This window comes from Myotis lucifugus, unplaced genomic scaffold (genome assembly GCF_000147115.1).
Source record: "Myotis lucifugus unplaced genomic scaffold, Myoluc2.0 scaffold_72, whole genome shotgun sequence".
Taxonomy (NCBI): Eukaryota; Metazoa; Chordata; class Mammalia; order Chiroptera; family Vespertilionidae; genus Myotis; species Myotis lucifugus.
In genome coordinates this window covers 3,423,318-3,446,042 of record NW_005871120.1, presented here as the reverse complement: position 1 = coordinate 3,446,042, position 22,725 = coordinate 3,423,318, and the positions used below count along the sequence as shown (strand labels likewise).

General features: G+C 49.1%; 2 protein-coding genes across 9 annotated transcripts in view; one reads left to right on the top strand and one right to left on the bottom strand.

The window, feature by feature from the left end:
* ANKS3 (ankyrin repeat and sterile alpha motif domain containing 3) overlaps nt 1-6,762 on the bottom strand; it is a 33,371-nt gene extending 26,609 nt beyond the window's left edge. For 2 of the 8 annotated variants that reach the window (XM_023755236.1, XM_023755238.1), the window contains exons 1-5: nt 6,618-6,761; nt 5,720-5,804; nt 3,690-3,898; nt 1,303-1,501; nt 997-1,118 (exon numbers count right to left, since the gene is read on the bottom strand). In XM_023755236.1, coding sequence (XP_023611004.1) covers nt 997-1,118; nt 1,303-1,501; nt 3,690-3,859 — 491 coding nt within the window. In that variant the 5' untranslated portion in view covers nt 3,860-3,898; nt 5,720-5,804; nt 6,618-6,761. Of the gene's footprint in view, nt 1-996; nt 1,193-1,302; nt 1,502-3,689; nt 3,899-5,719; nt 5,805-6,520; nt 6,596-6,617 lie in introns of those variants that run through there. The other 6 variants (XM_023755234.1, XM_023755235.1, XM_023755231.1 and 3 more) reach the window with 5 other exon arrangements.
* Nucleotides 6,763-7,069: 307 nt separating this feature from the next.
* On the top strand, nt 7,070-19,891 carry CUNH16orf71 (chromosome unknown C16orf71 homolog). The gene is made up of 10 exons (XM_006090398.3): nt 7,070-7,223; nt 8,753-8,932; nt 10,994-11,122; nt 12,029-12,526; nt 15,051-15,168; nt 16,782-16,923; nt 17,907-18,017; nt 18,478-18,588; nt 19,420-19,579; nt 19,792-19,891. The coding sequence occupies exons 2-9, from the start codon at nt 8,804-8,806 to the stop codon at nt 19,577-19,579; spliced, it is 1,398 nt and encodes a 465-aa protein (XP_006090460.2). The 5' UTR covers nt 7,070-7,223; nt 8,753-8,803; the 3' UTR covers nt 19,792-19,891.
* Nucleotides 19,892-22,725: the final 2,834 nt, after the last annotated feature.

Genomic DNA, 22,725 nt, shown 5'->3' with positions numbered 1-22,725 from the left:
CCCAATACAATATATAGATGGATGTCTGTAGCCCCTGTATCCCCGGAACCCCTAATATTTTTTATTAATCCAATTTCCCCCCAAATAAATTCCTTTAAAAATTAAGGAAAAAAAAAGGAAGGGGGTTTTTTTTTTTGGGGGGGGGTTTTTGGGACAGGTTTTTCTTCCCCTGCACATTAGAATCACCTGGGAATCTTTTAAAAATCTTGATTTCTGGGCCTCATCCTCCGGAAATTCTGTTTCTTTGTTATGGGGTGGGGCCACAACATTAGTAACAAAGAAACAGAATTTCCGGAGGATGCGGCCCAGGAATCAGGATTTTTAAAAGATTCCCAGGTGATTCTAATGTGCAGCCAAGGTTGAGAACCACTGCTCTAGACAATATCCCTTCCAGCTTATGAAACTCATGACTGTTTTCAAAGCATCACCTCACCTGAGAAGGCCAAAAGGAAAAAGGAGAAAGGAATTAACATTAAATGTATGTCAATTAAGTGCCATCCACTATGTTAGGCCCTTGACATATATAAAATAATATGTAATTCTTCAAACAACTCTATGACATAGGTATTGCTATTCTCAGTTTCAGATAAAGAAAATGAGGCTCAGAGAGTTTTGTTTGTCTGTTTTGTTTGTTTATAGCAAAGGTGGAAATTTATTGAAGAACAAGTACAGACTCCCACGTGGGGAAAGGAAAAGAATATCACAGCACAGACTCCCACATGGGGGGCGGGGGAGGGGGTGGGGGGGAGTCCTGAGGCTCAGAGAGCTTAAAGTGCTGCACCCAATGTTCCCTGACAGATGTGTAAAAAGGCCAGAATTATCCCTAGGCTCCTGCACCTGAATGGGACTGTCTCTTCTGCCACTTTGTCTGTCTGAACCCCTCTTATGGAGGAGGGGCTGCCCTGATTCTGGCCTGTAGCTGCCTGTATAGTTGCCCTCCTTAGAGTAAGATGTGACTACACCCACTCCTACGGCCACTTAAGACCTGGCAATCACCTCACGTTGGCATTTGCTCCACTGTCCAAAAGGAACTTGACCATCTGCTGATGTCCTGCGCTGGTGCAGTGGAAGAGGGCAGTCCAGCCTTGAATGTCCTTCATTTCTAGCTCAGCGCCTTGCTTCAAGAGAACACAGAATGCTTGTTACGGCCTCGTCTCCTCTACGTGGGGCGGGCGCCCTCCAGGTCATCATGCTGAAAGAATCAAAGTGATTACGCACACCATGGCCTACAGTGGTTCACATCTCTGCCAGAGCAGCCAGGAGCCCCTCAGGTTTCTGGGCCCGAGTCCCCTCGTAGCTCACCTGGAGGAGAAAGTAGGCGATGCTCTCGTTGCCACAGCTGGAAGCAAGCATCAGTGGAGTCTGCCCTTCCGGGGTCGGCACATTCACACTCACCCCCGCCTCGAGCAGCAGGTGCACGATGGTATCGTGTCCAATGTAGGAGGCATACATCAGCGGGGTCCAGCCACCACCATTCTTCTTATTCAAATCTAACTCTCTCCTAAACAAACGCAAGATATGCTCGCCATGCCCAGCCATCTCACAGGTGGGGTGTACCAGAGCTGGAGTCAAGGCCAGGAAGGAAGCTAAACGTCCTACAGTGCACAGGACGGCCCCCACCACAAAGAAGACCTGGCCCAGGTTGTCAGTAGGGCCAAGATCGAGAAATCCTGACCTGGAGCCTTGACTACCTTCCACCAACAGACCACAGTCTGGTAGCCAGTGCTGGGGGGAGAGGAAGGGACTTAGACAATTGAATTCCACTGCAACTGATTTCCCCTTTGTCACCTTGCCCTACAGAAACATTCTTAGAAAATCCGTGACCAAATAATCCTATCTTTCTCACTGATTTCCATTAAATTTCTAGAAAAGCATTTCCCACAGGAAAAAAAAACAAAACTGTGGGTTTCCCAAGATATGGAAATAACATCCACTTCCAGAACGTCTTGTGTAGTTTATGCCCCACAGCCTTTCCTCTTCCACAGTCCTTGCTTCCAGTGGAGCTATTCAATCTGCCAATCAATCCACACAGCTTGTGCCTTTCATAGGTGTGCACATAATACACCATACCATTCACTAGCATCTTCAACTGACTCTGGAATGGCCATACAGCCATTCTCAAAGGTCCTGATTCCAGGGATGCAGTAACAGCCACTGGCTGGGAGAGCCACATGAAGACCAATGCATCCTCACCATGTGACATTCATGATGGAGCACTCAATTCCACACGGAGGAGGAAGGGCCTGACCCTTGGCAGAACATATCTGAGGCTCTCACACCTCCCATCAGCCCAGTCCCCCATTCTAATGGATCCTCAGTCTATCTCACCGTGAGCAAGCCTTAGGATTGGCTAGCATCACAATCCCCATCAGAACACAAACATTTCCCTCTTCTCTTCTGTGGAGCCGTTCTGGACTGTGCATTTTACCAGAATACCAAAGTTAAAAGCCCCAAAACACCATAGCAGCAGAGTTATAAATGGAGTCTTGGTGACCCTGTCGGGGAGATGTGTTGCCTGAGTACCCAGCTACACGATCCCAAGGCCGCCTGGTGCCTTGAGAAATCCTGACCTGGAGCCTTGACTACCTTCCACAGTCTGGCAGCCAGTGCTGGGGGGAGAGGAGTACAATGGGGTGTCCCTCACCACAGTTCACTTGCACGTGACTGGCCAGGTTTTTTTAAGTGATGGCTACGACTTGGGCACCGGAAATCTGGGGCTTCAACAAGATTTGACTTTGATGCCCCAGGAACTGGAAAAGGCACATGTAGGTATGGACATAGATCATTTCTCGGTGTTATCGATGACAAATGGAAATATAAGCACAAAGTGTGGTGGATATAAAGGGTGTGGAGGCAAGGAAACAGATTATTTTCCAAAAATTACAGTACACATCACATTGTATTACAAACCAGACATAGCCAAGGTCCACCGCTCTTATATGGGGACTTATTATAACATTAGTAAAAAGGGTATGTGGGCAGTTAGTTCGGGTGGCAATCCTCCAGGGGGGCAGATGAACCTTGCTGCCTCCTCCTCCTCCTCTTTGGCAGATGCTGGAGGGAAGAGGGCACCAGGGATTAAAACGATCCCCTTGGGAAAAGAAGGCCATAGGGCATTGCTTTCTATTTTTATTTGAGCATTTCTGCAGTTAGTAGAAACCATAAAATTACTTTGGTTAAAGTAAGCTGGAAATGTTTCTAACTATACCTATGAAAAAAAGTTTAGCTTTTTCTTCCTAGGAATAAAAACTGCCTTCCTTATTAGAGTCCAGCATAAACCATTATTCACAACTGCCTGAGAGAAGCAGGGTTAATCTAGGCCATATGTACTAAATGTCTATGAATCCTGGTTAGCTTACTCATATCTCTATGTGGGAGTTGAGGCCACTGAGATGGGCCTCAAAATCTAAAGAGGAAGAATAGCCCTGACTGGTTTGGCTCAGTGGATAGAGCATCGGCCTGTGGACCGAAGGGTCCCGGGTTCGATTCCGGTCAAGGGCATGTACCTTGGTTGCGGGCACATCCCCAGTGGGGGGTGTGCAGGAGGCGGCTGATCGATGTTTCTCGCTCATCGATGTTTCTAACTCTCTATCCCTCTCCCTTCCTCTCTGTAAAAAATCAATAAAATATATTTTTAAAAAATAAAAATAAAAAAATAAAGAGGACGAATATTTCCCAAGATGTCTTACCGCTGCACACATTCCTTCACCACTTCATACTGGCCGATGGAAGCAGCTGTATGGAGATCCAAGGGGATGGCCAGCTGCTCCCAGCTGACCTGGGCACCTGGCCCATGCCACATAGACAAGCTGCGGGTCAGGAGTTCTGGCTCACTGGCTTCGTCGCTGAGCTCCGACATCGTTGTGGAGGGAGGTCCAGGGGTTAGGTCCTTTCTTTCCTGGTGGTTCCAGGGAAGGAAAACAAGATGGTCACACTCATACCTGCAGCAGGTGGTTATGTCACAACCTGGGACTGATTTAGACAACTTCCTTCCATTAAATATTGTATGATTTTGTCCAGCCAGCGTGGCTCAGTAGTTAAGCCTCAACCCATAAACTGGGAGGTCACTGGTTCGATTCCCTGTCAGGGCACATGCCCAGGTTGCAAGCCCGATCCCGAGGAGGGGGCATGCAGGAGGCAGCAGATTGATGTTTCTCTCTCATCCATGCTTCTCTCTCTCTCTCTCTCTCTCCCTCTCCCTTTCTCTCTCTGAAATCAATAAAAACATCTTTTTTTTTTAAAGTGTATGATTTTGTGAGCTTGTCACCAGACAGAAAAAGAAGAGCACACATGGTGAGTCATACACTGCAGGGTATATTTTCCTTCATTATCCTCAGGCCCCACACTCTAGAAAGGGTATTTTCCAGGAATTCAAGAAGCCTGAAAACCTCCTGGATGGTAAATAAAGAAATGCTAATTGGGTCAGTGGACCAAATCAGCTCTTGGGTGTGGGGGAAAGAACCCTGCACTTAGATCAAGATTTAGCTCTGCTGCCCTGGCCAGGTGGCTCAGTTGTTTGGAGAGGCATCCCTTATACCAAAAGGTTGTAGGTTTGATTCCAGGCAGGGCACATACCTAGGTTGCGGTTTCCATCCCTGGTGGGGGCACAAACAGGAGGCAACCAATGGATGGTTCTCGCTCACATCGATGTTTTTCTCTGTCTCTCTCTTCCTCTCCCTAAAACAAACAAACAAAAATAATAGGAACATATCCTCTGGTGAGGATTAAAAAAAGTTAGCTCTGCTATTTGGCATCTCCCATCCCCAGTTCTTCACTGTCTAATGGATACATAATAACTCAAAGGGCTGCTATTAAAGACACATGGAAGACCGAGTAAACAAACAGTGGCACATTCATAGGATGGAATGCTACGCAGCATTAAACAGAAAGAACAACAGTTGATACACACAACATGCCGCACAACCCAGGAGCCAATCTCCAACATACTGGGCTAAAAGCCAGACTCAAAGGCTACCTACTGTATGATTCCATTTATATGACTTCCTAGAAGAAATAAAACTAAATAGTTGGAGAACAGACTAGAAGTACCAAGGGTTGGGGGTGTGGGGTGCACAAAGATATAGCAAGAGGGAATTTGAGGGTGATGGACCTGTTCTGCATCTTAATTGGTGGATGTGTAACTCTATGTATTTATCAAAACTCATAGACCTGGACACCAAGTGAGTGAATTTTACTGTATGTAAATCATTTTAAACAAATAAAATTTGAAAAAAATTGAGAGCCCCTACCACAGGAACTAGGATCTGATTGGTGTTCAGCAAATGTCAAGTAACTACGAATCTTCCTCTTCATCCCTTGAAAGTGGGAGAGAGAGGACAATACCAGGAAGACTGTGATTACGAGAGCCTTTTATTCTGGGAATCCTACACAAATCAAGGCCAAGTCATTAGCTTCTTAGTAAAACCCTCAGGTCCAGGAGTGGCATTTGTCTCCTATTCTTCTCTGGGTGAAATAGAGAAAACAAAGAAGGGCCAAGTCCAATTCAGAAGGCCTAACGGTACCACAGACCACTCGGACCTCACTCTCTACTAAAGAATGCTTCCAAGCCCAGGAGACAGCCAAGATGGCCAAGACAACAAATAAGCTGCCAATTTGGGAGACAAAAGATTTGCAGACCTTTTGCAAGAGTATGTGTACATGTGATGGGGCCTACTGGCAACAAAGTGCAGAGCAAAACCCTGCCTCCTGGAGCCCCCACCTTGCACAGCTGGCAGGGCTGGGTCCAAGCAGCTCTCACTTTGCAGGTGTGAACCTTCAACCGGAGCAGTCCTGACCCACAGAGCCTGGATTAAAAGCCAAAAACGCTGAGTGTCAGGGCAGAGCTCCTTTCAAACACCCCTCAAGCCTCCTGTGGGTGTGTCTCTCCTACCCCAAACGCCTCCTCTTGGGTGGGGCCCATGTTCTCTCTCCTTTGATTGGATGCTCACATGCCCGACGGAGTGCTGAGGGCTAATCAGAACCAGGCCCCTACTCAAGACGCTTACGGAGAATTTGGATGCGAAGGGACCATAAAGCTATTATTACTTCCTTTTCACCCTGTCACTGCCAAACGCAGCATGATTCTATTTAATACTTTTAGAAAAGGTCTTTTGCATATCGCTTCCAGAACTTATCTCCAGGAAGTAGTGCTAGGGATGCGAACTTTTTTCACTCTACCTGTTGGTTCTGTCCATTTTGTAAAATAGTAAGTACCATTATTTTTAAAATAAGCAAAATGTTAACTTAAAAAAAAAAGGTGCCGGTGGTCGACCGTCACGCCCACAGGGAAGGGATCCATATGAGCCCCAGGGCACGCCCTGCGGTGCTAGCTCGCTGGCCTCGGGCGGGGCCGGTGCATCCCCATCTCCTTCTCCGGCTCTGGGGAGGGTCCCTAGGGAAGAGCCGGAGCACCTACAGCACAGACGTCCCCTGCCGTCTCCTCCCAGGAACCCTACCCGGAACGTGGCTTCATCTCCCCGCTCCACAGCTGCAGAGCGAAAGCTCCGAGTCAGAAACTCACTGAGCGAGCAAGCCGCAGGCTGGGACGCCCCGCGGCGGGCGGCGCAGGTGAGCAGCAGGTGCGGCACCAGGCGGGGCCGGGCCGCGGGGGACCCTACCTGCGCGGGCCTCAGCTCCTGGGTCGCCCTAGGCTACCTGCCGCCGCCGACTGCACGCCCGCCGGCTGCTGCGCTCCTCCGGCTGGACCCACGCTGCGCCGCGCGCGTCCGGGAGCCCTCCACGCCGGCTGCCTCAGCGTCTGGACCCACGGCCCTGCTCCCGCCCCGGAAGTGGTTGCGGAGGCGCGGAGCACGCCGGGACGTTCGCGGAATCGGGGAGCAGCTCTGGGCGCGGTGGAATTCGCCGGTTCCACACCCGGACCTTCCCGTCAGCTCGCCCGGCTCTCTGTAGGACGCCCGCTGCAACCAATGAGCTGGGAGAGTGCGCCTGCCCCGCCCCTCTCTGACCATAGCAACCAATCCTATTGCAAAAGGGGCAAGACGCGCCAAGCCCCGAAAGAGGCGGGGGGTTGGGGCTGGGGGGCGAGAGGGGCGGTTGGCAGTCGGTAAAGTAAGACTCCCCTGAGGGGGTAGTCCGAAAGCGGTGAAAGGTTCAGTAGTTGCGCCGCGGCCCAAGGGGGCGAAAGCGACCGGAGGGACGCGCTGGAGGCTGTTTATAGCCCTGTCAGGCCGGCGTCGGGAGGGGAGCCGAGGCGGAGGCCTGAGGTGAGGGGCCTCGGGCCTGCCGCAGCTGCAGCGATAAATGTCGGGAGTTGGACGGGACGCGGAGGAGACAGGGGTTGGGAGTGTGTGTCAGGACAGACGCTGGGTTTTCCGGTTTCCGAGCTTTAGCATTTAAAAGCCTGACCGGGGAGGCCGTTGGCGTCTAGTTGTCATGACAACCACCCGCCAGTGGTAGGAATGGCAGGGGTGGGACTTTGGGCGGGGCTAACGAGCTGCAGCCAAGAAACGGACGTGGATTCAGAGTCAGGATTCCAAGGAAACTTGGGATGCCAGTTTGTGTAGCATTTGGTTTAACCCTCATCTGCTGGATGAGCCAAGCTCCTCAGCTTGGCGTTCAGGACCCTTCACGATCTGGTCCGTTTTTATCGCAAAGTCCAGCAGTTGACACCTTCCCACCCCAAACTTTTTGGGCAATTTTCACTACATGTTCTCCTGCAGCCCAATGCCTTCCCCTTCCCCTTCATTGCCTTGTCCACCTAAAGAACTTATCAGTCTCTGGTTGTCCCCTTCACCTACGTGGTTCTGTTGTCCTCTGATCTGCCCTGCAGCCTGAGAACATCCCATGATGTATGTACTACATGCGTCCACACTCTGCAGTTTCCAGTTGTGGGTGCACCAAACTCCTGTCCCCACTCCTATAAGCACAGAAAAAGCAAGAAGCCCACTGCTGCTACACTGATGGGAGCCTTGATGCAGAGTGGCAGCCAGCTAGGGCTGGAGCAGGAGTGTTCTCTTCCCATTTTATAGGCACTGCTGCCTCAGGCTGCAAGGATTTTCCAGGCACTGGCTCTGAAATACATCATCCTACATTCCTAAAGCCCCTTTGACCCATGAGAGGCTGGGCCTTTTCCTTTTAGACTGGGATACAAAAGGGGGGGCTGCTTCAGTGCCTTGGTATGAGGGTTAAATTGAGTGATGACTCAGAAAAAAAATATATATCCTGGGGACTCCAAAATGTCTCTAGTCTATTCCTTTGTAAGGGAGCAATAAAAGTTAGTGGGGCCAAAAATCCCCTCTAATTTCGATGCAAATTCTCTTTCCCATTTACAAACAATATAACTTATCTGAACCTATGAAATATAGATAATAGTATCTATGTTATATGAGATATATATAGTTTACATTATCTATATATCATGTATATACATATATCATTGTATATATCATATACTTATGTACATAATTATCAATACCTATATATCATCATATATCACTATATACTTCATGTACATATATCTTCGGTCTCCATACTGCACTGCACACACACACACACACACACACACACACACACTCTCACATACACACACAGTGCAGGGCACAGTGCCTCACACTCAATAACAGGAACCTGCAGAACCAGAAGGGAAATGGGGTAGGTAGTCTGTGAGTCAGTTTTCATCCCCCTCAAAGTGGTAGATTCTTTGAAAAGGCACCTCCTGTTCCCCTACCACCACCGCCCCAGCTCTTGACCCCTGGTCCCTGGATCCTGTCACCTCACCCCGCATCCTCTATAGGGTTCCTTGGATGATGGCACACTGAGAAACTTCCTCTGAGCCCAGGCCCCCATGGCATCCCAAGACAAAGATGTGGGGCCCTCACTGCCCTCTCCGTGGGCCTCCCAGATGGGGCCCTGGGAGGCCATTCTTGAGGCTGTCAGGGAGCAGCTTCCGTCTCTGGACTCGGATTCCTCTTTGGTAAGTAAAGTACCTTCTTCCCATGTCATCTTAGGCCCTGATTGCTCTTCCTTTCCCATGACAAATGTGATGCTGGCGCATGGATGGCTATGGAGCTTATTAGCTCTGCATTCATCATCAGTGTTTTTGTTCTCTGAATATATTTATTAGTGCTCAGCATCCTCCTGGGTCTTACTAGTGACCCCAAAGGACAACTGGAGAATTCCTCTGAGGGCTTATCACAATGCACTGAAATGGTAGCCACCCTCAGTGGTGGTTCCAGCCAAGTTCTGGCTCAACAGAGAGTTGAGAAAGCACCTCAGCAGAGGAGGATAGCGGGAATATCAGCATCAAGCAGACCTGGGTCCCCATTTCCACTCAGTAGCTAACTTACCATGTAACCTGTGGGCAGTTATCACTGGTACAAATTTGGGATTCTGTATGTAAAGGGCCTGGCCCAGAACGGGTGCTCAACTAATAGAGTTAACAAAGTTACCCATATCCTAGGGTATTTTTTAAATCCTCACCCAAGGGCATATTTACTGATTTTGAGAGAGAAAGAAAGGGGGAGAGAGAAACATCGATATGAAAGAAAAACATTGATATGAGACAGAAACATCAATTGGCTGCCTCCCGTATGCGCCCAGACCAGGGATTGAACCTGCAACCTTTTGGTGCACAGTAAGATGCTTCACCAACTGAGCCCCCAGCCAGGGCTTCATCCTAGTGTTTTTCTCATCCTGGCAAACACCCCCATTTGCTTTATGGAAGATGGTGATAAACAGAGAGGTACATCATGTAAGAGTTAAAGACCAAGGCTCCACGTTGTAAGTTGTTGTAAGGATTAAATAATTAAATTTTGAGCACAGTGCTTGGGACATGGTGAATGTATAATACATAGTAATTTTCTTTTTAAAAAATATATTTTTATTGATTTCAGAGAGAGGACGGGAGAGGGAGAGAGAGATAGAAACATCAATGATGACAGAGAATCATCGATCGGCTGCCTCCTGCATGCTTCCCACTGGGGATTGAGCCCACTACTGGGCATGTGCTCTGACCAGGAATTAAATTGTGACCTCCTGGTTCATGGGTCGACACTCAACCACTGAGCCACGCTGTCCAGGCCATAGTACTTTTCTTATTGATCACATGCATTCATTCAACAAACATTTAAAGAGCCTACTCAGCCTCTTCAAGGACCAGGAGGCCTTTGTAACGTTATACACTGTGGTGGGCCTTGCTTCACCATGATGGTCATTGTGCTTCTAGTTTCTACCTACTAAGAGAATGTTGGGTGGCAAAAGTGACTCTGAATTTAAGTTTAAGTGAGTTGTACCATCTTCTCATGTAGTGGAAATTAGGCATGTGCACACATGTAAATGTGACAACGACCCCACAAACAGAGCAAAGTGGGCGATGCACCAGGTAGGAGCTCAGCAGTGGATGTCAAATACACAGGTTGGAGCTGGGCATGTAGAGAAAGGTTTTAGAAATAACAAGCCAGATTTGGATCTTACCTGTGGTGCCTGCAAAGATGAAAAGGACACAGCTTCCACCCGAGATCTTCCAGTGCACAGCAAGGCTAATAGGGAGCAGATAATGCAACCCTAGTGCCTTTTCACATCTTCCATCTCATTTGCTCTCTTCAGAATACTCCTGTGAGGTGGGCAGGTGACTGTAAGTGCCTTCCCCACCCTACCTTAGAGGCGACAAATGAAGGCTCCATGTCATTAAAGGATGGTTCAGGTCATGGGGGAGGAGAAAAGCTGGACTCTGCTCTTTTAGCTACCACTTTGGTACCCAATTCATTCACACCAGGCATTAACTAAGCACCTGCCGCGCAATGTCAAGGATGGCAGGTATGTGCAGAACTGGGAACTCAGGATCTCACTTCCACGAGGTGGTGCTGCTGAGCTTACTTTTCTAAATCAGCAACAGGAACCAGCACTGGGCAAGGCCCTTTGGGAGAGAACTGATTGCCCCTACTGTCCGGGGAGGCAGGGCAGAATGGGGTAAATGGGGCAAGGCCCTCCTGGCTCTACCCCCTGCCAGGTAATCCCTGAGCTCTCTTGTCCACAGTCAGACTGCGGAGAAGAGGAGCTGTTCATCTACCAGCGAAATCAAACCACCCTGATTCCAGACTTGTCAGAGGAGCTGGCTGAAGACCCTGATGGGGCCTGGGTCGCTCCGGCCAACAGGTCTCCTGAGGTCAGTGGAATGCAGGCTCCAGGGAACCTGCTGGCAGAACAGGGTGTGGGAGTGAGTGTCCCTGGCTCTCACCGGATTCTAACAGCAGTGTGAGTTAAAGAGGTCAGAACCCCTGGTCCAGCATCTCTGCACACCCAAGCCTTTCTCCAGGTACAACCCAAGGAGTTCAGACACCAAACATCTACCAGCCTGTTATACAGTACAATTCCAGGAGCCCAGCACACTTAAGACCAGGGTTTTTCTTCATTTCTATGATTACCTCAGCAATTCTTCTGGATGATTTTTTTAAAAATTCAAGATGGAAAAGTCTGTACCAATTTATGGGGGTCAAGCCCTGGGCTTGCTCTAGAATCAAAGGGCCTGGGTTTTATCTTATCCACCCCTTAATAGCTATGTAGTCTACTTATAGTGGCCAAAGTTGGGAGCAACCCACGTGTCTGTCAACAAACAAAAGGGATAAAATGTGGTCTAGCCATACAGTGGAATATTATTCAGTCCACTAAAAGGAATAAAGTACGGACACATGCTACAGCATGATGAACCTTGGAAACTGAGTAAGTGAAAGGGCACAAAAGAACAGACAGTGTATATGGTTCTACTTCATTGACATATCTAGAATAGACAAGTTTATAGAGACAGAACGTAGATTAGAGTTTACCAGGGCTAGACAAGTGGAGGTATAGAGTTCCTGGGTTTTTTGGGGGGAGGGGTACAGAATGAAAGAGCTTAGAAAATGGACAATGGTGATGATTGCACTGCATTATGAATGTATTTAATGCCACTGAACTTAACATTTAAAAATATTTAACATGACAAAGTTTGTTATAGACATGCCACAATTTTAAAAAAACTTCCCTAAAGTATGTTTTTGAGGCTGCTAACTGAGGACACCTGTTTTCTCAATAGCCACTTGTGGTACCTGTGGAGTTCTCAGCAGAGCCCTGGGGTGAATGGAACGTAAGGATGAAGGAAGGAAAGGACCCTGGCCAGCCCTTGGAGAGTGGTGAGAGCAGCTCTCTTAGGATGCCCGAGGAGACCCCCACATGGCAGGAAGGTGACCTTGGAGACATGTCTTTCAACACCAAAGGATCCCCGAGTCCTCCTTGGGGGCCGCAGGGAGAAGCCACCCTCTGTCTCTCAGAAGAAGACCTGAGGACGGACCCAAATGCTGTCCCTTGCGTTCAGAAGGGCTCAGACTCTGCAAACCGGAGAGCCCTCCGAAAAGAGAGAAGGAAGATGATCGAGAGAGACTTACTTCATAAAGTCACCTGGGGTGCCAGGGGCCCTACCTGCAGTGACCACAGCCAAGTGAAGGAGACACCCTGTGAATCTGCATCCACAGGTCCGAGACCAGGAACATCATCACAGGGGCCCCGGGAAGGCCTGCCAGTGCTCTCCCTCGAGGTAGGCAGCTCCCTTGCCCTGTGCATCCTCAGGGTGTGACCTGTAGTGGTCTCTAGACCTGTAGTGGTCATAGGCCAACTTGAGGGCTGGCCCATTACACCTGTCTTAATCTGCGGGAGCTGCTATAACAAAATCCAAGATCCAGGCACTGGCACATTCTGTGTCTGGTGAGGGCCTGCCCTCTTCTCACTTTGTCCTCACTTGATGGAAGGGATTTGGGGCTCTTTTATGAGGACACTAGTTCCAATCATGAGGCTCCCCCCTCATGACCTAGTCACCTCCCAAAGGCATCACCTCCAAACCCCCACTTTGGGGGTTAGGATTTTAACATATGAATTTGGGAGGGGGACCAATATTCATTCTACAGCAGCGACCTTAGGCCCATGGTCCCCTGACCACTGGCAGACAGGCTGTCATACCTGTCTCAGGTGCTGGCTGACAAACCATCCTCAGGTAGAGTTAACAAAAACAAGGAAGAGTAAGGAGACTCCAGCCTTCTTAAAAAAAAAGTGCTAATCCCAAGCATGTTTATAAAGACACACAACTGCATATAACATAGAGAACAGAGCCCCAGCCAGTTTTGCTCAGTGGATAGAGCGGCCTGTGGACTGAAGAGTCCCGGGTTCGATTCCAGTCAAGGGCATGTACCTCAGATGCAGGCTGAAGGGCACGTGCAAGAGGCAACCAATCGATGTTTCTCTCACATTGATATTTCCCTTTCTCTTCCACTCTCTCTAAAAATCAATGGAAAAATACCCTCAGGTGAGGATTTTAAAAAATGATGTTGAAAAACAGAGCCCTAGGTGGTTTGGCTCAGTGGATAGAGCATCAGCCTGTGGAATGAAGGGTCCCAGGTTCGATTCCGGTTGAGGACACATGCCCGGGTTGCAGGCTCGATCCCCAGTGGGAGGTGTGTAGGAGGGAACCAATCAATGATTCTCTCTCATCATTGATGTTTTTATATCTCTTTCCCTCTCCCTTCCTCTCTGAAATCAATAAAAATATATTATTTAAAAAAAGAAAGAAAAACAGATAAATAATAAAATAATTTAAAAAATAGAGAACAGATTCTGTCAAAGCATAATTCTCAAACATTAAAGCTCCCATTCTCATACAAATAGTGAATACCTGTTAACATTGGATTTCGCTCATGAATGAGGGAACCAGCAGGATGACAAAAGCAGTTTAAAGAGATTATGAGAGACTAGGATTTTGTAAGACATTGGAAGAAAAGAATTGAATGCTGAGATAAAACTGCTACATTAAGTGTAAAATCAGTCAACATCCTACCCGGCAACGGAACTGATACCTTTGGGGCTATCTTCTCTACTCTACCATTGCACTTTCTCAGTTTTACAAAGTGGTAAAACAGGTGGGCCCTGATCAGTTGTGCAAACCAACCTCCCCTAGGAAGGTGAGCTTCTTAGAAAAGCTCCAGCATGACATTGAAAGGTCATGCAATTCTCTATTTTGCTTTATTTACAAATTTGAACAATTTTCTTAACAACTTAGGGAAACATGGCATCAAGGTGTTCATGGAGGTCATTTTCACAAATTCCATTCTTATCAATTCCATTCTTTCAGTTCACTCCTAAACACTTTTATTTTCATTCACCTACAGGGCTGCAAGGGACTGCAAGGTCATACATAAGAAACATTCATTCCTGATTAATTTCCCTCTTCTGATCACACCAACTCTGCCCCCACAGCATCCAGTTTTCAGCACCTGCCTGAAATTATCTGTTTCTTTTCCTTTTTTAATATATTTTCTGCCCTAACCGGTTTTGCTCAGTGGATAGAGCGTTGGCCTGCGGGCCTGCGGACTGAAAGGTCCCAGGTTCGATTCCCGTCAAGGGCATGTACCTTGGTTGTGGGCACATCCTCAGTAGGAGATGTGCAGGAGGCAGCTGATCGATGGTTCTCTCTCATCGATGTTTCTAACTCTCTGTCCCTCTCCTTTCCTCTCTGTAAAAAATCAATAAAATATATATAAAAAAGAAAAAATATATATTTTCTATTGATTTCAGAAAGGAAGGGAACGAGAGAGAGATAGGAACATCAATGATGAGAGAGAATCATTGATTGGCTGCCTTTTGCACACTCCACACTGGGGACTGAGCCCGCAACACAGGCATGTGCCCTGACCAGGAATTAAACCATGACCTCCTGGTTCACTGAGCAACGCTGGCTGGGCACAGTCTGTTTCTTAAGAGCAAAACTTTTTAACCTTCCAGTGTTTTAAACCTGTATGAACCTACAAAGTTTTAAAAAGACACCAGGTTTTCTCCAGGTCAAAATATACCTTTGTGCCAGACACAGAAGTATTAACCGAAAAGGCACAGGAAAGAGGTGCAGATCCCTGGTGGTTCATTCTGCAACCCACACAGGGTGGATGAGTAAGCCCCAGCTGTAAATGTGGGCATGCCTCCAAGTCCTGATTCCTACTCCGGGACATCCCATGCCAGCCTCTGTTGCTCCCGGCACCCTGCGGCAGCCTTGTAATCTCCACTTTAAATCATTTCAGCAACTTGAAGAGTGGGATTTGGATCACATCCTTCAGAGTCTGACTGGACAAGAAGACGACCGGGGAGATGGAGCACCTAGAGGAGTGTGGTGGGCAGCTGATCACCTCCAGGGCCCAGGTCTGACCTTAAACACCAGGGCCCAAGGGCATCTCCACAGCAGCTCCTTCCAGGGCCTCTCAATAAAATAGGTTCATGGGTTCGGTAAAGTCAGCCTTGAAGCCCACCATGTCCTCTCTGCTGCTCAACCCTCACTGTCTTGAACATTCAGGTGCCAGTCCTTGAAAGACTTCATTTATTCACTCTCATTCACTCATTCATTCACCGTATGTGTGACTGCCTGCTATGTGCCAGGCATAGACCAGGCCCTGGGAATACAAGAGAGAGCCCTTCAGAAGTAGTCCCTGCCCTTGACCTTCACCTTTTCCTCCTACCCACCACCTGAAGCCTCCCTCTCTTTCCTTCTGGGTGGAAAATAATCCTGCCTTTGGCACTACTTCAGCCAGCTTCTAAACACAATCCTGCTTCTACTGCCTCCCTGTTTACAAAAGACAGCCAGGGATGTTGATTACTGTCAGTGCACTTGTGGCCTTGCTGTGGGCAATTCTAAGAGCTAATATGCTAATTAGACCAGATGGTGGAAGGACCAGTGGTGGGGGGAGGTCAGTGAGCCCGCGCTGCCAGGCCAGCCATGGTGGTCCCGGTGCCCTCCCTTCCACAGAGGCGGCTGCAGGGGAGCGGGCCTAAGTGCAGTTGGCATCCCCCCGAGGACTCCCAGGCTGCCAGAGGGATGTCTGACTGCCAACTTAGGCCCGATCCCCAAGGGAGCGGGTCTAAGCTGGCAGGTGGACATCCTTTGAGGGGTCCCAGACTGCGAGAGGGTGCAGGCCAGCTGAGGGACCCCCGAGTGCATGAATTTTCATGCACTGGGCCTCTAGTTCTGTAAATAAAACAAAGGTGAGTGGGGGCAGGTCTGAGGCAAAGAAGCCAGGACATTCAGTTAGGCCTCCAGTTCAGAGTGAATGCTCCTCTGGGGCTAATAACCCTGTGCTGTTTTTAACAAGGTTTTGTTTGTAATTTAGCCCTTGTTAGCAGGCTGTGGAGAAACCCTATAAGGTGGGGTGAGAGTGGGGGCTGTAATTAGTACCCCTTTTTTGAGGACAATGTGGCAGAATGTTTTCTATTTAAAAGGCATATAAGCCTTTGATCAAGCTATTCCACTTCTAAAGTCTATCCTAACATATACTCACATAGGTGGGTAAAGATATGTATTCAAGGATATTCATCTCTGTTGCAGTTTGTTTACAATTGTGAAAATTGAAAGCAACCCATATTTAGTATCATATTCAATAGGAGTCTAGCTAAATCTGTTAAACCACAGAACAATCTGCAGTTAGTCTGTATACACTAACTTGGAAAGATGTAATATATTCAGTGAAAAAATCTACAGAGGATAATCCAATTGCTATTTTTTTTAAAAGTGAACACAAGTGGAACTAGGGAGTGGGATAAAGTGTTAAGAAGTCACCCCAATGAGTTGCCTCTCTGCTCCTGAAGATACCACTCCCCCAGCCCTCCTGAGCGGATGTGGGATACCAAAGGGGTGGGGCAGGGCCTCCCAGGCCCCCTCACTTCTCCATGTACAAGCTGGAGGTTCGTCCACATGAGGGGTCAGGGCTCTGTAAGTCAGTTACCAAGTCCCCATTAGTCAGCCTCCCTTACTCTCTGGTCAGATCATGCCAAGCCCAGCACCCAGGACAGGCTCATGGAACAGCTCACCCTCCTATGTGCCAAGCAATTCAGAGCCTCTTCCTCTGCCTGGAAGGTGCCTGCAGACATGCGCCCGGACAATGAGCAGCTGGAGGCCAGAAGCAGGTGGGACTTCTTGCCGGTCATGGCCCTGTCCTCTTTAGAACTGGCCCCAGCCTGGCAGCCTATTGTGGATGGGGCACTTGATGCATATTTCTCATTTCATCTAAAAAAATCTGATCAAGTAGGTGCTACTATGATCTCCATTTCATAGATGGGGAAACTGAGGCTTAGAGATATTGACTTACCCAGGTCATATGTAGCAAAGTTGGAACTCAAGCCCCAAAGCACCTCTCTTTCCACCACCCCATGGGAACCCTCCCTTCACCATCCACATGGTCTTCCAGGGGCATAGGGCCCTGGTCTTCTGGCCCCTGTTAATTGAGCCAGCCCTGAATAGCTGACCCCAACCAGGCCAATTAGAGCCTTTCCTTGGGAATTTTTACCCCGGTATCTGGGTAGAGGTGAGAGGGAGGAGAAAGGCCAGTTGTGGTGAAAAACACTGAAGCTGGGGGGTGGGGAGAAGCAGAGATGGGGACAGGGCCCAGTTGTATCCCTGCCCTTCCCACACTTGGGTTGTTCCACTCGTTTTAAGAATCTGAGAGCCAATGATTCCCTTTTCCCTTGAGTTAGTTGGAGTGGTTTCTGTCCCTGGCAATCCAAAGTGTCAACAGAAATGTCTAGACCTGCACTGTTCAATTGTAGCCACTGGCCACATGTGGTTACTGAGCCCTTGAAATATGGCCTGGGCAACTGGGAAACTGAATTTTTATTGTATTAATTTAATTTTAGTTAGCCTAAATGTAAATTGCAACAAGTGGCTACCACGATGGAAAGCACAGATATATTTCAATCATCACAAATCATCACAAATTTAGGCACTGGCCTAAATCTTAAGGGTTGTTCTGAAGAGTAAAATAATTCATTGATAGGCCCTCCTCAGTGCCCCACACACAGTGGGCGCTCAGTCAGTGGCAGCCAGTAGCCCAGCAACAGGTCCCCTGTAATCACTGAGAAGTGACTCAGCACCCCTGCTCTTCTCATCTCAGATGTGCTTTGACAAAGCTGAGTCAGCGTCGGCTAAGGAACCCAGTGGAGCCTCCCACCGTCTTCATCGACCTGAGGCCCACAGAGCCATCAGACCAGGGGGCACTGGAAAGGTACAGAGAGCAATGACAGCCCTGCAGCAAACCCACTGCTTTGTGGATGACACATTGGCCTAGAGGGGAACAGAGACTTCGAGGGATGGAAAGACTTGGGCATGGGCAAGTCCTGGGAGCACCGCTCAGTTGAGAAGTGCTCTTAGCCAGGAGCCAACAGTCCCACATGGTCATCAGGAGGTTCTCCCAGCAGAGAGGGAGGAAGCAGAGGCAGACAGCAATCTCTCTAGGTCTAAGCAAACAGTCTAGGTGGGGTTCATCGCCCTGGGGTGCTTCCCTCTACCACCTGGAAGGAAGTTCAGTGGCCCTTTGGTTTGGGTTGGCTGGGCTTTGGCTGGCCTGCCCATCCTCCTGCCTTGGGTTACCAGGGAGGCCTGGGCACTCCAAGTCCTGGTAGGAGCCTGGCCTGGTCAGGGTGGATTGGGGCACATCTAGCAAACCCTCGTTTCCTCTGCCCCAGCACCGGCTCCGGCTCCAGCTCCAGCTCCAGCTCCAGCTCCTCTGACAGTGAGGAGGCAGGGGAAGAGGAGACAGCTGCTCGGAGAGACTGGCAAGGCCCAGGGGGGCTACGGTAACCACTACGGGCTCCTGCTGCCTGGGGCTGCTCCCTGTTGCTTCCGCACAAGCCCTTGGCCTGGCACATTTAATGTTTGTGCTTTCAGCTCTATGTGTTGCACCCAGGCCAGCACATGAGGGTGTGTGTGGGGGGGGGAGGGGGGGGTCTGCGGAGGTGGAGAGGGTAGTCTTGGGAGCCCACCTGGGGCCCAGTACCATCTCAGCCTGGCTGCTGTTCCCCGTCATCACCAAGGATGCCTCAGCCTGCTCTGAAAAACAGCTCCCCAAATTGATTTCGCCCCCAATTGGTGATGGCAGTGGAAGTGAAGGGAAAGTACAGAGTAAAGTGATAAAAGGCCTGGGTGAATTAAGATGTGAAATGTCAGATTTAGAGAAGGCGCAAGTCTCCTTCAGGCGGGGGAAGGGGGGTTGTGGGGCAAGTCTCCTTGGGGGGCGGGAGGGACATTGTTGTCACTGGCAAGTTACAATCATGCTGTAGCAGTGTCCATTTTTGGAACTGGAAAGCTTGCTGATCCTATCCTTTGAGAATGTCAGTCTAATGCAACTTTTCCCATACTCTGGTCCATGATCAAGCATTATAGGAAAAAATAGGGAAGAAAATTTGGGTTGAAAAAGGTCAGATGGGCTTCATCCCAGACATGTTTAACACGATGACATGAATTGTGACTCAGCAAGGGCGGGAAGCTGCAATCGTTTATTTACATCTTGAGAACTAGGGAAATGCTCCTGGAAGCACTGGCTTTGTGTGTGCCCTGTTTCAGTGGCGAAGCATTGGGAGGTCTGGCCTCCACTTGGCATTGACTGAGGTGGTTCTCTTGTGTTACAGGGACTGTACTGGGAAAAGTCAGCTTCTCCAGCAGCTCAGGGCTTTTCGGAAGGGGATGGCTCAGCCCCAGTGGCCTGCCAACAAGGTTCCTAGGAGCCAGAAGGCTCCTGAAGATACAGCTGGATCTGGGGCTGGAAGGAAGCAACATGTAACACTCTGAGTAAGGCAGAATGCCCTGGCCAGACACTCAGGAGGAAGTCCTGGGGCCCTCGGGGACCCTCTTGGGCCAGGGATAGTCAGAGGCCCTGGTATCTCCTCTGGGCCAACTGTAAATGCCTCTGGGACTGGATCTTGGGAGGTTATTGGGATGGGTTGACTCAGTCAACACACCCAGGTCTGATGGTCTCTTCACTCTCCCGTTTCCGTTAGCAGGTGCTTTTGCAGTGCAGGGCCTCTCAGACTGGACCCGTTACCAAGCTCTCTGTTAGAATTTGGTCAGAACATTTTTATGCATTTACAGCAGAGATCCCAGCACAAACTTATACACTGTACAGCATGAAGACAACTCAGGTGACCCTAATCCTCTGAGAGGGCGTGGAAGGAAAGCCCATGAAGACAATGGTTTTGTTCTGATGGTTGAACTGCGAGCCTATACATCTTTGTCCATTTCTGTATTTTTTCCATTAATGTACATCTGTTATTTTCATCGTACAAGGTCTTTTTAAAAACTGTAAAAACATACTTACAGATTTTCAGGTGGAAAGGGTCTTGAAAGAGAATTTAGCCTGATTTTCTGGGTCCCTGGATACTCGCTAGTTTGTGTACTTACCACACCACACACACACTAAATGAACTTTTGAGATTTCTCTTTTTTTCTTTAAGACACAAAGGCACATAGAGGTTCTACGGTTATTCCAAACTAAAGGTGAAGTTGGCCTTTAAATACAGAGAGAATATTGAATGCTCTAACACCCGAAACTGTCCTGATTTCCTAAGGTATCCTTGTGGAGAGCCAGCAACCTGAGGGCCCACAGGAGGAACTCCCGCGTCTCTCACCCTGTTTCTTTGCAAGCATTATCCCCCACCCCCCACCCTCATTTTCATAGTCCCTTCGTAACAGGCTGAAGCCCTGATACATGGCACCTCTGTTCCCTCCCCAACTTGTTTCCAAGATTTTGCTCGTCAGTCTCCCACCCCATTCCTCGCCTGCCCTATGCAGGAAAGTCATCTGGGGTCTTCCCATGCTGTGGACTGGGGTGGTCCAGCAGGGTCCTTGGCATTTGGGTGCATGTTCCAGTACTCAGCTAGGGTCACAGTTGGCTGCCATCTGCTGAGGGTGGGCAAGGGTCTCTTCCCATTTAGCTCTGCACCAGGCAAGACAGGCCCTGCAGGGCCTCAGCCAGCCACAGGAAGTCACGATCAGGGCCACAGACACTATTGATCTGGCCACAGAGTTCCCACAACCAGCCCCCACCCACAATGAAGGGCATTTTCATTAGAAGCCAGATGCAACAGGGGCTTCCACAAGGCCATAGGAGCCCCCAAGGAGACATTCCTGCAGAGAAGGTGGCAGGCTGCTGTCATCTGGAGTCCCCAAGCCCTGTCCCACCTGTGGAGGCCCCACACCCTCAGTTCTAGGGCACACACAGGACAGGGCAGCCTCAGTGCTGCACACCTCCACCTGTGCTGCCAGCCTAGCTGTCAAGAGCAAAGGCCATTTTTTTCCTTTAACCCCATTTCACCCATCTCTACCCCTTTTAATGCCAGTAAGTTCATTTAGGATGTTTCACAGTAATAGAAAAGAAACTTTGTTCCAAGTTCAACTTTGAATTATTCTGTCAAAGTAAGCTGGGAGGATGAGGCGGTGGGAGTTTACACCTGGATTGAAAGCCTGTTCCGCCACTTGGATAAGGTTCTTAGAGGTCCCGTGGCTTCAGTTTCCCCGTCTATAAAAGAAGACTAATGAAAAGTCCTACATCATAGCACTGCATGTTCCATATCATGGAACAGGCACATGATGGGCCCATCAGACCAGGAAGAGGACAGCCTCCTCCGGCACCAGGCGGGACCTGAGAGAACTGAGCTGGGGCTCTTGGCTGTGTGTATGTGGGGGGCAGGTTGTCGGCAGTGTTGGACCAGGCTGGGTATACTTGTCCTACGAGAGCTCTGGAAGCTGGCCTAGAAGGTAAAAACCATCTTTAAGCTAGGCGACCCCATTCTCCAGCGAATATGCAGGACAGAGCACAATGGGGCTGGGAGGAGGACTGACATGATTTATTAAGGGAGAACTGTCACATGCCCTGGAACCTGGGTTGTGTAGAAAGGTGAAAATATATACAGCAATTAAGTGACAAAACAGTGGAGCATCAAGAACTGGCATGAGGGCCAACGCCACCCAGCAATAAGGAACAGTCACACTTCTGGATAAAATATTCCAGAACCAGTGACTTCAGCAGCTGCCCCATGACTCCAGAGATGACTAAACTGGACAAGGACTCTATACCTCTTCCCTCAGCCACTCAGGAGACCGTGGATATAAAGAGGCATGTCTGCCTCAGACAAAGTAGGGCAACCAAGACTGGCCTGTATCCTGGAACACGGCCACTTGGGGCTGGCGCAGAGGCAGCCCTGGCCCCTTACCCTGGGAGGATGGCAAGGCCAGTCAAATCCCCAGGCTTCCTCATGGGTTGGGGAGGTCTGGAGATGGAGTCAGGCATCCATCCTACGAAACTGTGGATCTTCAAAGGTAACACCCAAATCACCCCATCTCCCTTTTTAAAAATTTATTTTTATTGATTTCAGAAAGGGAGAGAGGGAGAGAGAGAAACATAAATGATGAGAATCATCGATTGGCTGCCTCCTGCATGACCTCTACTGGGGGATTGAGCCCACACCTGGGCATGTGCCCTGTTCGGGAATCAAACCGAGGCCTCCTGGTTCATAGGTCAATGCTCAACCACTTAGCCACACCAGTCAGGCACCCCATTTCCTCGTTGACACCACTGGAATGTAGGAAAAACCCCCACCACCTACATTTAGAAAGTGTAGCAAGGTTGGAGGGGAAGGCTGGGGTATGTAATGCCATAAGCCACTGCAGCCGTTGCAGCTTCCCCTGCAGTGGTTAGAAAGTGTCCCTCAAATTCTAGTCCAACCAGAACCTCAGAATGTGACCTTATTTGGAAATAGGGACATTGTAGATGTAATTAGTTAAGATGAGGTCATTCAGGGGGGGCCAGTAAATACAATGACTATATCCTTAGAAGAGGAGAGGACACAGGGAGAAGGCCGTGTGACGACAGCCACAGCCACGGAGTGATGCTGCCACAAGCCCAGGAACATCAGGGTCTGTGGGCCACAGGGGAAGTG